Source organism: Pezoporus occidentalis, unplaced genomic scaffold, assembly GCF_034315485.1.
Source record: "Pezoporus occidentalis ecotype Australia unplaced genomic scaffold, CSIRO_AGI_Poc_V1 ctg96, whole genome shotgun sequence".
Classification (NCBI taxonomy): Eukaryota; Metazoa; Chordata; class Aves; order Psittaciformes; family Psittacidae; genus Pezoporus; species Pezoporus occidentalis.
This window is the reverse complement of record NW_026916325.1, coordinates 2,589,769-2,603,007: the sequence shown is the minus strand read 5'-3', so window position 1 is coordinate 2,603,007 and position 13,239 is coordinate 2,589,769. Positions and strand designations below refer to the sequence as shown.

General features: G+C 45.0%; 1 protein-coding gene and 1 long non-coding RNA gene across 5 annotated transcripts in view; one reads left to right on the top strand and one right to left on the bottom strand.

Moving 5' to 3' along the window:
* Nucleotides 1-6,547: 6,547 nt before the first annotated feature.
* On the bottom strand, nucleotides 6,548-7,548 carry LOC134157432 (uncharacterized). 2 transcript variants are annotated; one of them, XR_009962326.1, is made up of 3 exons: nucleotides 6,999-7,548; nucleotides 6,782-6,844; nucleotides 6,548-6,647 (listed from the first exon to the last, which is right to left on the bottom strand). It is a non-coding gene; the product is annotated as an uncharacterized LOC134157432 (long non-coding RNA). The 2 variants fall into 2 exon arrangements; XR_009962325.1 differs by having other exon boundaries at nucleotides 6,548-6,844.
* A 2,661-nt stretch (nucleotides 7,549-10,209) lies between these two features.
* The window catches only part of LOC134157461 (protein LYRIC-like), a 31,911-nt gene continuing 28,881 nt past the window's right edge, over nucleotides 10,210-13,239 (top strand). For 2 of the 3 annotated variants that reach the window (XM_062606405.1, XM_062606404.1), the window contains exon 1: nucleotides 10,220-10,841. In XM_062606405.1, coding sequence (XP_062462389.1) covers nucleotides 10,560-10,841 — 282 coding nt within the window. In that variant the 5' untranslated portion in view covers nucleotides 10,220-10,559. Of the gene's footprint in view, nucleotides 10,842-13,239 lie in introns of all 3 variants that reach the window. The other variant, XM_062606406.1, reaches the window with a different exon arrangement.

Here is a 13,239-nt window from a genome sequence, read left to right as displayed (position 1 = left end):
TAAAGCAAAGCCATTAACTCCTGAGCCAAAATGACTCAGAGTTACCCAGCAGAGGTGGGAGGTGAACATAGCCACTGAGGCGCACCTAAACCAGACAGTTACGTTTTCCAGTTAAGAAGTAAAATGAAAATTATCAAGAACATAAAAAAAAATTAGCAGAGTAAGAATGTGGCTGATGTTGCTGTCCCCCCTCCGCTTCGTTTCATCATAGAATCATAGAATACTTAGGGTTGTAAAGGACCTTAAGATCATCTAGTACCAAACCCACTGCCATGGGCAGGGACACCTCACACTAAACCATATCACCCAAGGCTTCGTCCAACTTGGTCTTGAACACTGCCAGGGATGGAGCATTCACAACTTCCTTGGTGTCCTGGGTTCAGCAGTAGCAGTCATTTTTCTCCTTCTTGGTAGCTGGTGCAGTGCAGTGTTTTGACTTTCGGCCTGGGAACAGAGCTGATAGCGATGTTTTGGTTTGGCCAAGGTCTTTGTGAGCCTCATGCTCTGCCAGGGAGGAGGGGAAGCCGGGAGGAAGCAGAGACAGGACACCTAACCCAAACTGACCAAAGAGGTATTCCATACCACAGCACGTCATGCCCAGGATGTAACTGGGAGTTAGCTGGAAGGGCTGGGGGACTGCAGGGTTGGAGGAGGTATCGGTCGGTGCTTGGTCGGGCCTGGGGATTGAGTTATCGGTTGGCTGGTGGTGAGATGTTGTATTCTCTTCCTTTGTTATTTCCTTTATCATTATTATCATTGGTGGTAGCAGTAGTGATTTGTGTTATACCTTAGTTACTAAACTGTTCTTAGCCCGTGGGAGTTGCATTCTTTTCGATTCTCCTCTCCGTCCCTCCTGGAGTAGGAAAAGGGAAAGAAGGGGGAGAGTGAGTGAACGAGTTACCTGACTGGGTTTAAACCACGACACTTGGGCAACCCATTCCAGTGCCTCGCCACCTTCACAGTAAAGAACTTCTTCCTCATATCCAATCTAAACTTCCCCTGTTTAAGTTTGAACCCATTACCCTTTGTCCTATCACTACAGTCCCTAATGAAGAGTCCCCTCCCCAGCATGCCTATAGGCCCCCTTCAGATACTGGAAGGCTGCTATGAGGTCTCCACGCAGCCTTCTCTTCTCCAGGCTCAACAGCCCCAACTTCCTCAGCCTGTCTTTGTACCGGAGGCGCTCCAGTCCTCTGATCATCCTCATGGCCCTCCTCTGGACTTGTTCCAACAGTTCCATGTCCCTTTTATGTTGAGGACACCAGAACTGCACACAATACTCCAGGTGAGGTCTCACAAGAGCAGAGTAGAGGGGCAGGATCACCTCCTTCCACCTGCTGGTCACGCTCCTTTTGACGCAGCCCAGAATACAGTTGGCTTTCTGGGCTGCGAGCGCACACTGAAGCCGGCTCATGTTCATTTTTCTAATCAACCAACACCCCCAAGTCTTTCTCTGCAGGTCTGCTCTGAATCTCTTCTCTGCCCAACCTGTAGCTGTGCCTGGGATTGCTCCGACCCAGGTGTAGGACCTTGCACTTGGCATGGTTAAAATCCATGACATTGGCATCAGCCCACCTCACAAGTGTGTCAAGGTCCCTCTGGATGGCATTCCTTCCCTCCAGCGTATCAACCGAAACACACAGCTTGGTGTCATTGGCAAACTTGCTGAGGGCGCACTCAATCCCCCTGTCCATGTCAGCGACAAAGATGTTGGCCAGGACCGGACCCAACACTGATCCCTGAGGGACACCACTCGTTACTGGTCTCCAGCTGGTCATTGAGCCATTGACCACAGCTATTTACATGCAGCCATCCACCCAGTTCTTTATCCACCAAGTGGTCCATCCATCAAATTGATGTCTCTCCAATTTAGAGACAAGGATGTCATATGGGACAGTGTTGGACGCTTCGCACAAGTCCAGGTAGATGACGTCAATTGCTCTACCCTTGTCCATTAGTTTTGTTGCCCCATCATAGAAAGCCACCAAATTGGTCAGGCAGGATTTCCCCTTAGTGAAGCTATGCTGGCTGTCACCAAGCACCTTGTTGTTTGTCATGCCTTCCAGGAGAATCTGCTCCAAGATTTTGCCAGGCACAGAGGTGAGACTGACTGGTCTGTAGTTCCTTGGGTCATCCATTTTCCCCTTCTTGAAAATGGGGGTTGTATTTCCCTTTTTCCAGTCTTCAGGAACTTCACCTGACTGCCATGATTTTTTCATCTTAGAACTTGCCTGTAACAGCAAATAATTCATTTTCAGACAGAAACACAATGAAGTGTCAGCAGACACTCTTGACATAATGATGGCCAGCACTTCCTTCCAGCATTTGAGCTTTTCCCACAGGACATGCCATCTACTCCAACCCTTTTTCAACAGGAGCTGCCCTCCCTCATGCTGCCCATAACCTGAGGCTAATTAGGGGAGAGCTGTTAAGAGGTTATGTGATGCTGAAAACCTTCCCTTTTCCCTGACTTCAGGAGGGTTCAGAGGGCACCTCAGGTCAGCAGTGGGACTACAGATGAAACAGAAGGGCTGAAAGCAGGAGGCAGAATTGGCTGTGACGTTTTGACCACAAGGACTTCAGCAAGAGCAAGCTCTGATGGGAAGCAAGCTCCTGCTAAGAGAGGCTTCAGTGTCCAGCCGTCACTGCAATATCTCTGTGGTGGGTGGACTGGGGCACAGAGCTGCGTGCCCCTCTTCTGCCTGTCCTGAGGTCACTGTGGCTCTGCCCAGCAGCAGCACACCTCAGGCAAAAAGTTTGCCCTGCCCTGTTGTGGCTGCCTACCATTTCCAGACTGTATTTCCTCCTCCTGAGACACTTTGCTACCCTCATTCCCAACCCAGTGAATAAAAAGTGAGTAATTCCCAAGCTAGGGAATTAAAAATAGGACTGCCTCTGATCCATGCTGGGTAAGCAGATTTTGTTTTCCTGTTTTACATGCATCAAACTGCATGTTTTGCATGGTATCTAAAGACCACAGTAAGCTGTAGGCAGCACAGTTACTGACAGCTGGGAAAAGAGCCATCTCATCTCTGGAGATGCTTTAGACAGGGAATTTAAACTGAAGACCCTAAATTTAATAAAATGTGATGTGAAAGGAAGCTGGGGTGTAGGGAACAGCTAAAGGACTTGAGCTTGGCTTAAACACGCACTCCTACAGAGGCTTGGAAAATTACAAGAGACTCCATTCTGAAAAGCACCTGCAAATCATAGCCTTGGCTTCTGAAATGCTGCATTATTTGAAATGTGGAAGAACTCCTCTGCGCAGGAGTCACCAATAGCACTGCTTCAACAAAATGCTATATGGGGTGGCTGGCAGGGTGCTGTGAGAACGGGGTGGTGGGATGGCTTTGAATGCTAAATTACATCATGTTTTAAGAGAGACAACCATAAATGAAATTGCAGGTCTAAGTTACAATATAATTGCCATGGCAATTATAAAATAGGAAACTATTGCTGTCATTGCTTGCATTGTCATATGCCTTAAGGTGAAATTGTGGCTCCTTGAGTTATAGAAGCAGACAAGAAATGTTGGATTTATCTGAAAAGGCTGTGTTTCTGTGAGGCAGGGTGAGCAGAAGAGCAGCAGCTTCAACAAATCCTGTGGGTTGCTCTGACTCTGGCTGGATCCTTGGGGCACAACTCAGGAACACAAGCCTGGGATCTGGACAAAACAGCAGTTTGAAAACTGCTTGGTCATTAATAGAAATTTATTCTGCAAAGCTAGATCTGGAAGCTTCTTCATGATGACTCCAGGCCTCCAATCTGGCTGCCTACAGATCAGAGTCTTCAATTAAACAAACCTGTTTATCTACCCACAGTATACGGGCAATGCCCAAGAAGGATAATCTCCTTCACATGTAAGGAGACCTGGAATTATAGGAAGAGAAAGCAAAGCAATAAATCATCTACAACCAGGTTACATCTGGGAGGCAGATGCCCCATAAGCCTCAAGTCTGACTCCCCATGATGAGATGACTTGCCTCAGCTCTTCTGGCCATCCCTCAGGATCATGAGCTTTAGTGATGGGCCAGCTCTGGGAACTCCCCATGGTCTTTTAAAGCCAGACTCATAATTTCTCTGCCTCCAACATGAAAACACTGAACACAGATCAGGTCTGAGCAGCCTGTGTACTGTGGGTAGAACAAATAAGCATATACCTGCAGAGCACCATGTAAATAGAGCCTCTGTATAATAGAGCTACTAGAGAGCTCTAGTGTAAATAGAGCTACTTTTATTCACAGGAGATATGCCAGGAATATAAGAAATCAAATGCATTTATTATTTACCACTTCATTACAGGAAGTGGTACTGCAAACAGTGCAGAAACAAAATTTAATCCACTGACCATATCTGCTGCAAATATGTGATGGGACAAACCATCTGAAAGCAACACTAATGCATCAGGCTTTTGTCTGCTGATGGCATACCGACCAAGGCTATCAGCCTCTGCAACAACCACAACTCTCTTCAGTATTCTCAAAAAAGATCTATCTGTAAGTGCTCCAGATTCCCTGTTAATCACAAAAAAAGATTAAACTTCTTCCCAACATTGTGATGAGATTAGTCTGTGCTGGCAAGACAGACTAAGTGCTGTAGAAACATTATTTCTTCTTTGCATAGGAAGGAACTAAGTACAGAGCAGTCACCTTCTGGCAACCAACAAGTCCTGTCATTTACTCTAGTAATTACTCATAGTAATCCAATAAATGTTTTTGAATTAAAATTAATAAACTGGCTAGGAAACAGGACAAAGAAGCAGGCAGCTCTGCTGGAGCCCCTAATATGTTGGTGCATAAAAGAGAGCTAAAATGATCCCACAATGCATATGCTAAGACCAAGTAATTAGGTTAAAGAGGCTGAATATCACCTCTCTATATGACCACATAGAAAAAATGATGTCAGGTGGGTGTGCAAAAGGAAAACCTCCAAAAATAGCTTGAGACCTGGTGGAAATGTTTTTTGGTGAGCATTGTAAAGAGATTTAATATCTTTTGTTTATCAGAAGGGAGTTTAAAAGGTAATGTGCTTGTGACCTTGAAGCACCTTCTCAGGAAGAACACAGCAGCTACGAGAAGGATATCTCTGTCAGAGAAAATCACCAAAATCAGTGGTGGGAAGCTGAAAAAGAGATGACATTAATTTAGCAACAAGATACATTTTTTTCATGTGGAGGATGGCTAAGCATGAGAAGAAACCATGAATTATGTGGTGGATGTGGTACATTTTTCAGACCTTCCTGTCTCCAGATCAAAGTGAAAGATTGTCTTCAGGCACAGAGTTGTGTGAGCATACATAGGGAAAACTCTGTGGCCTTTGAAACCTAGATCACATGAGAATATGATATTGTCTGAACATTGTAGCATAAGCCACACTTACGGATACTTACACATTTTTGACAGTAACGCCTCCCTGAGGGTAACGATCACTTCCCTCCTGTGTGTCAGCTGCATCTCTCTGAATGTTGTTTTTGATAGCAATAAACAGTGTGTCATCACTAATCTAGTCTGTGTTCACTGTGTTGTGTGTCAGTCTGGAATAAAGCAAGAACAGACACTTATGTTCATTTTAGGAGACTTCCCTGTAGTCATCATTATCTTCAAAAAATGCACACGTGCTGCCAGTCTCTGATGAAGAGACCTAGAAAGTTTTTAAAGGACGAACTTGAATTGCCTGTCAAAAGAAATAGAGAATCACCAGCTATTTTCACAGACAGACGAATCAGAGACACAGGCTGAACAACACTGAGAGCAAATATGCATGTAAGGAACATAGTAACAGTCCTGTCTTCTACTGAGAGACAACTCCATTTTTTGATTTATTGAATATTTATAATAGTGTGTCGTAATTGCACTCAGCTTTTTTGTAGAGGGGAAGGGAATAAACTCTCCTGCCAGATTCGCAGATCTCCACTGCCAGTGGCATGTGCAGAAAACCTACCAGTGCTGCTGTATATTCATGCAGCTCTGCCCAGGGGAGGTGGATGCTAAGGGTGCAAGAGTGACCTGGGGCACTTAACAGCTTGTTTCTGAATAGTTTGTCAGGGATGCAAAATTCTTCTCCTTCAGGAAAGCCAACTATGCATATTTTTATGTCTGCTTCTGCTTTGCTCTCAAGGCCTTTGATTTTATCTTTAAACCAGTAGTGTTTACAGTTCTCAAGATGATCGTGTTCTGCTAAACAAGTTCCTTTGTCCCATGCTGTTGCTGACAAATCTGCTAGTGAAACAACTTTATTATTCAGTAACTTCAGTTTTGCCTCCAACTTTTTCACTGTACCCACTGAACCGACATTGTTGCACTCGTGCCTTCTATGGCTTTGTCTACCATGCGTGTCATTGCTACAGCCAATTAAAAGCAGTTGCAGCCCTGCTTAGGGCTGGCTTCCTCCTTCCTTTTGAAGCAGTTTTCTTTGACTGGTCTTAACGCATAAGCTGGGAAAGTGCCTTCTTTCCTCCTTTTCAGATGTTTTTGTTTCTTTGTTTTAATTTCACATCTTTGGCTGAATAGATGTTTCCAGTATGTTCTTTAGGAAAATGAAAGGGAAATTGAAGCTTCCGCAACTTTTTATTAGTGAAAGAAACTCAGGCCATGGTTCTTATTTGACTGCATTACCATTGCGTGCTTATTTGACTCCATTTCTTCTCCCTGTTCAGAAAAGCCAAGTAACATGATTAAAGTCCTTTTCCAACTCAAAGACTTTGACAGCAAACAAAGATGGATCACTTACTAGCCAAATGAATCATGTACAGGAAACCAAGGCAAGTGTTAAACATACTTACTAGGGGAATCAGTTAAGAATGGTATGCTGAAGATCTGCAGTTCATTAACACCAGTTCCATGTACTGAAACAAGAGATTGAAAAGCTATTAGATAATTAGTAAAAATCTATAAAGCTGCATTCCTCAAATCAGCCACAAATGCCGAAAGGAAATGCCGGACTGCCAGGCCAGACATCAACTTGTCAAGGAATTAATCATCTTGTTTAATGGCAAATACCTGGCCACGTGGGCAGCCGTGCAATGAGCCCAATAGCCTAACAAATGAAACACTCGTCTCTCATTACTGGTTACTGTCATGCTTTGCCAGGCATGCAGCTATCATGCTTCTCAGTTTCCTCAACAATAGGCAAAGCAAGATTGGAAGTTTATCAGCTTCACATGTGTTCACGGGAAGTAGCTAGTGCACAAGGGCCTCAGACAGGAGGGAAAATGGGAAAGGTTTGTGAATTACACAAATACATTATTAATACATCTCCTGTACATCAGCAGATGAACATTGGGATTTGGAGCAAATGTCCCTTCAAGCCTATAAGTAACCAAGCCACAGGTTGCAAGATCACCTCAGTCTGTAAATTGGCTTCATTACAGCTGAGCAAGAGGGTCGCAGCCAGAAGCAGGGCCTTGTGTCAAGACTCAGTGCCTGGGGAACATGTCCTGGCTCTGCATTTCATTAGCCATGAATGCCTGAAATGGAGACCTGTGCTTTCGTCTCTGCCCCATCAAACATCCTCTCGCCTGCATCTGCACAGTGCTCACCAGAAACAGCTCCAACAGAGAACTCAGAAACCAGCTAAAGAAAGAAGAGCTGCTCTATGTTGCTTAAACCAATGCAAACCCCCACTATTTTCTGTGTACTTACCCAAAATTCCCATAGTCTCAGAGAGGGGAGGACACAGCCTTGTAATGTTAGGAGCAGGGTGTGTTCTGAATAACACGGTAAGTGCCAATTTTTCCTAGCAGGGAAAACACAGCTCATTCTCTCCCCTTACTTGAAGCTGTCTGAGCAGCTGATAGAAACAAAACCTTGTTTCAGCTACAGTATTCTGAACTTCAGTTGAGGAAAGATGATTAAGGAGTATTAAATACTGCCAAGAGGTCTTCTCGCTGCCCCTCAAACATGCTTTTGCTGAGGCAGTTTAAAAGCTTCCTCTTTACATCTCTGACTTGTTCGAAATCACTTGTTTTTTCTATCATATCCGTTGCTGCTGATTAAACACGAGCAGTGTTGGTGTAAGGTACTTCTCTTAGCTTCCACAGGTGAATCCTTAAGTATACTGCTAATACATCAGGTCAAGAACTTATAATTTCTGGGTAATGCTATTAAAACAATTATTTTGTTGCCTACTTTCTTTTTCAGAAAACTTCAATTTTTCACAATTCAATTAAAAAAAAAAGTTTATGTTTTAATTTCAGCTAGAAAACTCTGGTCTGTTTCTATCATGAAACAACCCAAAATGAGACTTTTGCCTCTTTTTAAAAAAATCACAATTGTCAAAATCAAACTGTTTTCATGAAACATTTAAACATTAATAAGACTGGATCTTGATCTATAACAAATAGATGATTCCAATTCCTGGTTATTGGACTTTCTTCCCGAATCTGAATGGAGAACAACTCCCATCAGACATCTGCAGTAAGTTTGTGTCACACATAAACAGAAAAATATCTTCTCAAGCTTGCAGTAAAATTTCAGGTTTTCCATATAGCATCATCATGAGAATCTGTGCTATTTTCATAGACCAATGCTGTAAGGGGTATGTAAGGGGTATGTTGTTAAATAAGCCTGTATTAATACTAGAAAAAGGTCTAATATGGTGATGGTTTTCTTCAAAAATAAATGCCATTAGAGGCCAGCCACAGTAACTGCCTTTATTTTGTGGAGGAAAATAAAAAGAAATAGAAAGGAATGGTGTGAAGCAGTGATCTCATAGTCAGTTAAGCAACACTGTCTCCTGAAATGTCTTTCGGCTTATGTTTCCTGGGGAAAAAGAAAAGCAAACTAATTTTGATGAGCTGAAAATAGTGATATTTATTTATGATCCAAGGTATAGATTGCTTGCTTTTTAACAGCTCGGAGATGTATCTGTATTTTATGAGCCGAAAAATCAAGACAGGGAAAAAGCAACTATCAAATCGACATAAAACTAATCACATAACTGCCATTTTTTAACTTCAGAGGAAGGCCCCAATCTCTGATATTTGCACATAACTACCCAGGTACCATCTTACGGCTCCAGGTAAGTAAGACAGACATATTCTCATAAGGAATCAGTATCAGAGCTAGGCACAGAAACACTGAAAATCCTGAGGTTTCAGAGCACAGGATTAGTCAGTGCTGAACTTTAGAAGACAGGCAGGATGAGATAGACAGAAAACGGATAATTTGTGGGATCCATGTTTAAAAAGAAGCTTATCATCCCAACAACAGCATTCAAAGTACCATCGTACCCCCATGGCCCTCTTCTGATTATTAAAGACTTTTCACTCTCTCCACAAAACCTTCTTCTCCCCATAAAGCCAATCAGCACATCATTTTATTAACAATCCTCCTGTATTTTGTCTGGAAATTTCTCAAGTGCTATGACACCTTATTGTGTTTTCAAAAGCTAGACTTGTTCAGAATGAATTGGAATTAGGCCCAGGAATCTTTCATCCCTGAAGAGGTGGTAATCCAGTGGAAGGACAGTGTGTTTGGATTTGAGCTCCAGTGTCTGGATCTGTGCTTGGGAGAAGAGTGGTCCCCGCTGGGTGTGAAATAAAGCCAAGACAGATAAAGGCCATTTCCTTACCAACTCCTTCTTTGCACTGGGTTTACTACAAACATGTAGGTTTATGTTTTTTGTGCATAGTTTTATCCATTTTATGCTGTTGTGCTTAAATAAGCTTTAGTTATTATCTTTGTAGTAATGCTCTGCTCACACCTGAGTTTGTGCCAGGTGTGAGCCATGACCACACATTTCTGCAAGAGGGGCTCCTTCCTTCCTTTCACTGCTTATTTCTCAGAGGCCGCCTCTCCAGATTAGCCAAGATGAAATACAACTTGCCATTTTACAAGAAGCTCTGTGACTTTGAAAAAACGCTGCGTGAGAGCATCACCTGCACTTATTCATCAGGTGGGTGGAGAAATTTTCCATCCAGCAAAGCCGAGAGGTCTGTGGTTTGAGGCACTCTGCCTAGCGTTCTGCTAGCGGTGATAAACGGTTATTTCTCCAAGGATCAGCGCTAGATGAGAACGCATCACACACTGTATTACATCGGCAGTTCCTGGAATCATCACAAGGGTGCTGCGCGATGGTGGCACGTTTGTAACGGCGCCTGAGATGTGCATTCCTAAAAACTCTTCTGTCTAGACTGGTGAATTTTGCGAAAACGCATCACTCGTGACCACCCCTGTGCATCCCGACCCTCGGGACCTGCTCTCAAATGAACGCTGATGCCTGAGGCTCCACTGCTTTGAACCGCATCGCCTTCGCGATTGCTTCTCCGCGTTCACTCGCCCATAGCAGAGATTCATCCCGAGCACTCGCCCCCTCCTCCACTCCCCCCGGGCTTCGTCCCCACCAACCCCCTCGCCACCGCGCAACCGCCCTCACGGCCAAACCCTTCGCATCGAGACTCCCGTGAGCACAGCCGTGTCCGCGCCCCCGGTACCCCTCCTTCCGCCGCCGCCCGCCGCGACCAGCGCAGCTCCGGCACCAACTTTCCTTGCGCGGCGGCGGAGCGCAGCGCAGCATCCATTCCCGTCCCCAGCCCGGGGAGGGGCGGCCCGGGGTCAGCCATGCTGGGCCCGGCGGTGCGGCTGGCTCTGGGCTCGGGGGAGCTGGGGCTGCCGGCCCGGCTGCCGGCCCTCCTCTGGCCCGCGGTACTGCTGGGGGCGGCGGCGGCCGCGCTCATCGTCCTGCGGAGGCTTAGACGGGGCCCCGCCGCGACGGGGCCCCGCCGCCTCCTCCGGGACAACCAGGGGGCGCGGGGGCAGGAGGATGAGGACGAGGATGGCCTCCGCCGGGCGGCCGGAACGCTACCGGCCCTGCAGCCGGAGGAACAAAGGCGCACGGCGCAGGTAAGGGCGGCGGGGGAGCTGTCGGCCCGGCGGTGTCCCCGGAACGAGCATCCTTCCCTCTCTCCTCCCCAGCATCTTCTCCTCCTGCCTGCCTTGCCCTCAACAGCGCCGCCGGGCAGCCAGGGGTGCGCGCCCTGCTTCCAGGGGCTACAGCCATCCCATCCCATCCGCACGCTCGGGCAGCTGGTCCTGCCTAGAGATGCAGAGTCCCAAACCTCTTCAGGGGGTTTAGGGGTTAGGGGCTCAGCTTTCATCTCCGAGCCCTGCGGTGGCATCAGGGTTATAGTGTAAGGCAGCAGGTTGCTGGAGCACCTGGCCTGGGATTGCTAGAACTGGCTTTTCTTCCACCACTTTGTCTAGCACAGTAACTCCATATGGGCTTGGTCCTCTCTGCAGAGAGTTAAGAAAACTCTGTTTAGTGTCCATCATGTTAAGGAGGATGAGAGTATCTTTCCTGTGGTGTTAATACAACATGTTAATAATGTGTATTTACTCTGAATCAAAGCTTTGTTATTATTGCATTAATGAGATGTAGTAACTGTGTGCCGATTACCATGGCCACCTTGTTGAATCTATGTTGTGAGTTTGATGTGATGCACACCAATGGTGTTTCCATATGACATTGTAATGACTGTCTCACTTTGACTTTCTGTAAGCTGTCTGTAGTGGCAAATCTCAGCATACAAAACAATTTCACCAAGGTACTGCAATATGGAAACAGGAGAACACACTGGATACAAGTATGTGCTTAACATTAATACATCAAGCATTTCTGAACAATGTTATCTGTTACTTGTATCTCCCAGGTCTCATTTCTGAGAAAGACATACAAACTGGATTTCTAGGTGGGCTATAAAATAAGTGGGTTTGTTCTTCATGACCACATATGTATCAGGCTTTCCATCCTGACACTAGCTTTCAGGGGTTTATTATTTTGTCATGGAAGTTTTAACTTTTAGTTGAATTATAGTTATATTTTAATAAGGTATTCCATTTTAGGGTATTTTGTCTTTCATCAGTAAGAGCAGAATCTTGGCCTGACAGCATAGGTATCCCTGAATTAGTAAAAAACAAATCAAACAGCAATCCAAACAGAACTGCCCATGCCAAAGGATGAAGAGGGATTTCAGTAACAATCTTTCTAATCATCAATAACAGTAACAATCTTTCTAATCATCAATACTAGATGACTTGACTTGGCTGCATAAGTTAAAGTCTTGCAGAACCACCAGTCATTGGAGGCAATATAGGACAGAATGGGGTGGACACCCCCACTTCTGTCAGAGACAGGCCTGGTGCTGTAACGGTGGTGGGGTTATTAGTTCAAGCTGAAGACATTGATTTGAACAGATATTTTCTTGGTGACAGATGCTGTAACTCACAGGCCTGAATAACAAAAAAAATAAAGAAAAGGAGGAAGAGAAAAACTGAAGGGATAAATTTGTTTACAGTCGTCCACAGTTTCTATCATTAATGTTGCTTTTCGTGGCTCTGAGTGATTCCTATTCTTTAGCGGCTGCATTTACACAGAGTAGCATCATCCTCTATATGAGACCCAGTTATTATTTTGCAAGTGCAGAGGAGGCGAAATAATGGTCCTAAGGAAGTAGCAAATGAGAAGACGATGATGAAGAAAAAATGACTTAAAGGTCTTAAAGAAAGATAACCTGGGGAAAACATCTTACATGCTGAAATGAAAAAAATCAGGCTTGTCTTCCCATGGCAGTACCCTGCCCCTTCTCTTTTCTATTTGTCTCTTTTGTTTTCTTTTCCCTACCCCCTTCTCCACTGCTTCTTGTCATTTCCCATCATGTTCTCTCTGTCTTTGGAACATCATAACCTTGAGGCAAAAACTTTATCTCCTTACGTAAGTGTAAAATGATGCATGCTACTTTGGCACTTAGCTGATGCAAGGATGCCAGAACAGCAGAACACCTTTAATATGCCAAAATTTGCATATGAAAATCTCTACCAAGGCAGCATCAGGGATATTACTAGTAACAAAGTCTTACATCCATAGACGGCCAATGCTATAAGCTGGGCTGCACAGGTATTACAGGATGGGAGCCCCTCTTTGCTGTCTGTCTTCTGAGGTATGAAGCCAAGAGACGAATCGCCTCCAGTGCTCAGGTGTGTTGATACATCCCAGCAGCCAAACATCTGCATATCCTGGAGTGATGGATAAGTCAAGATCTTAATTAAAAGAAACAAGGCAGTTAATTATTTTTTCAGTTTGGGAATGCATGTTTGCCGGTGATTCCCAGCTGCTGCCCCATGGGTGGGCTGTGAGACTCCCGGGAATTGCTCTTACAGGGCTGCAGTTTCTCTGATGTAGGACTGATCTCCTTTCTTCTGCCTGCCCCTATTCCCCTTAGCTATGGGCAGCCAGTGCCTGCTC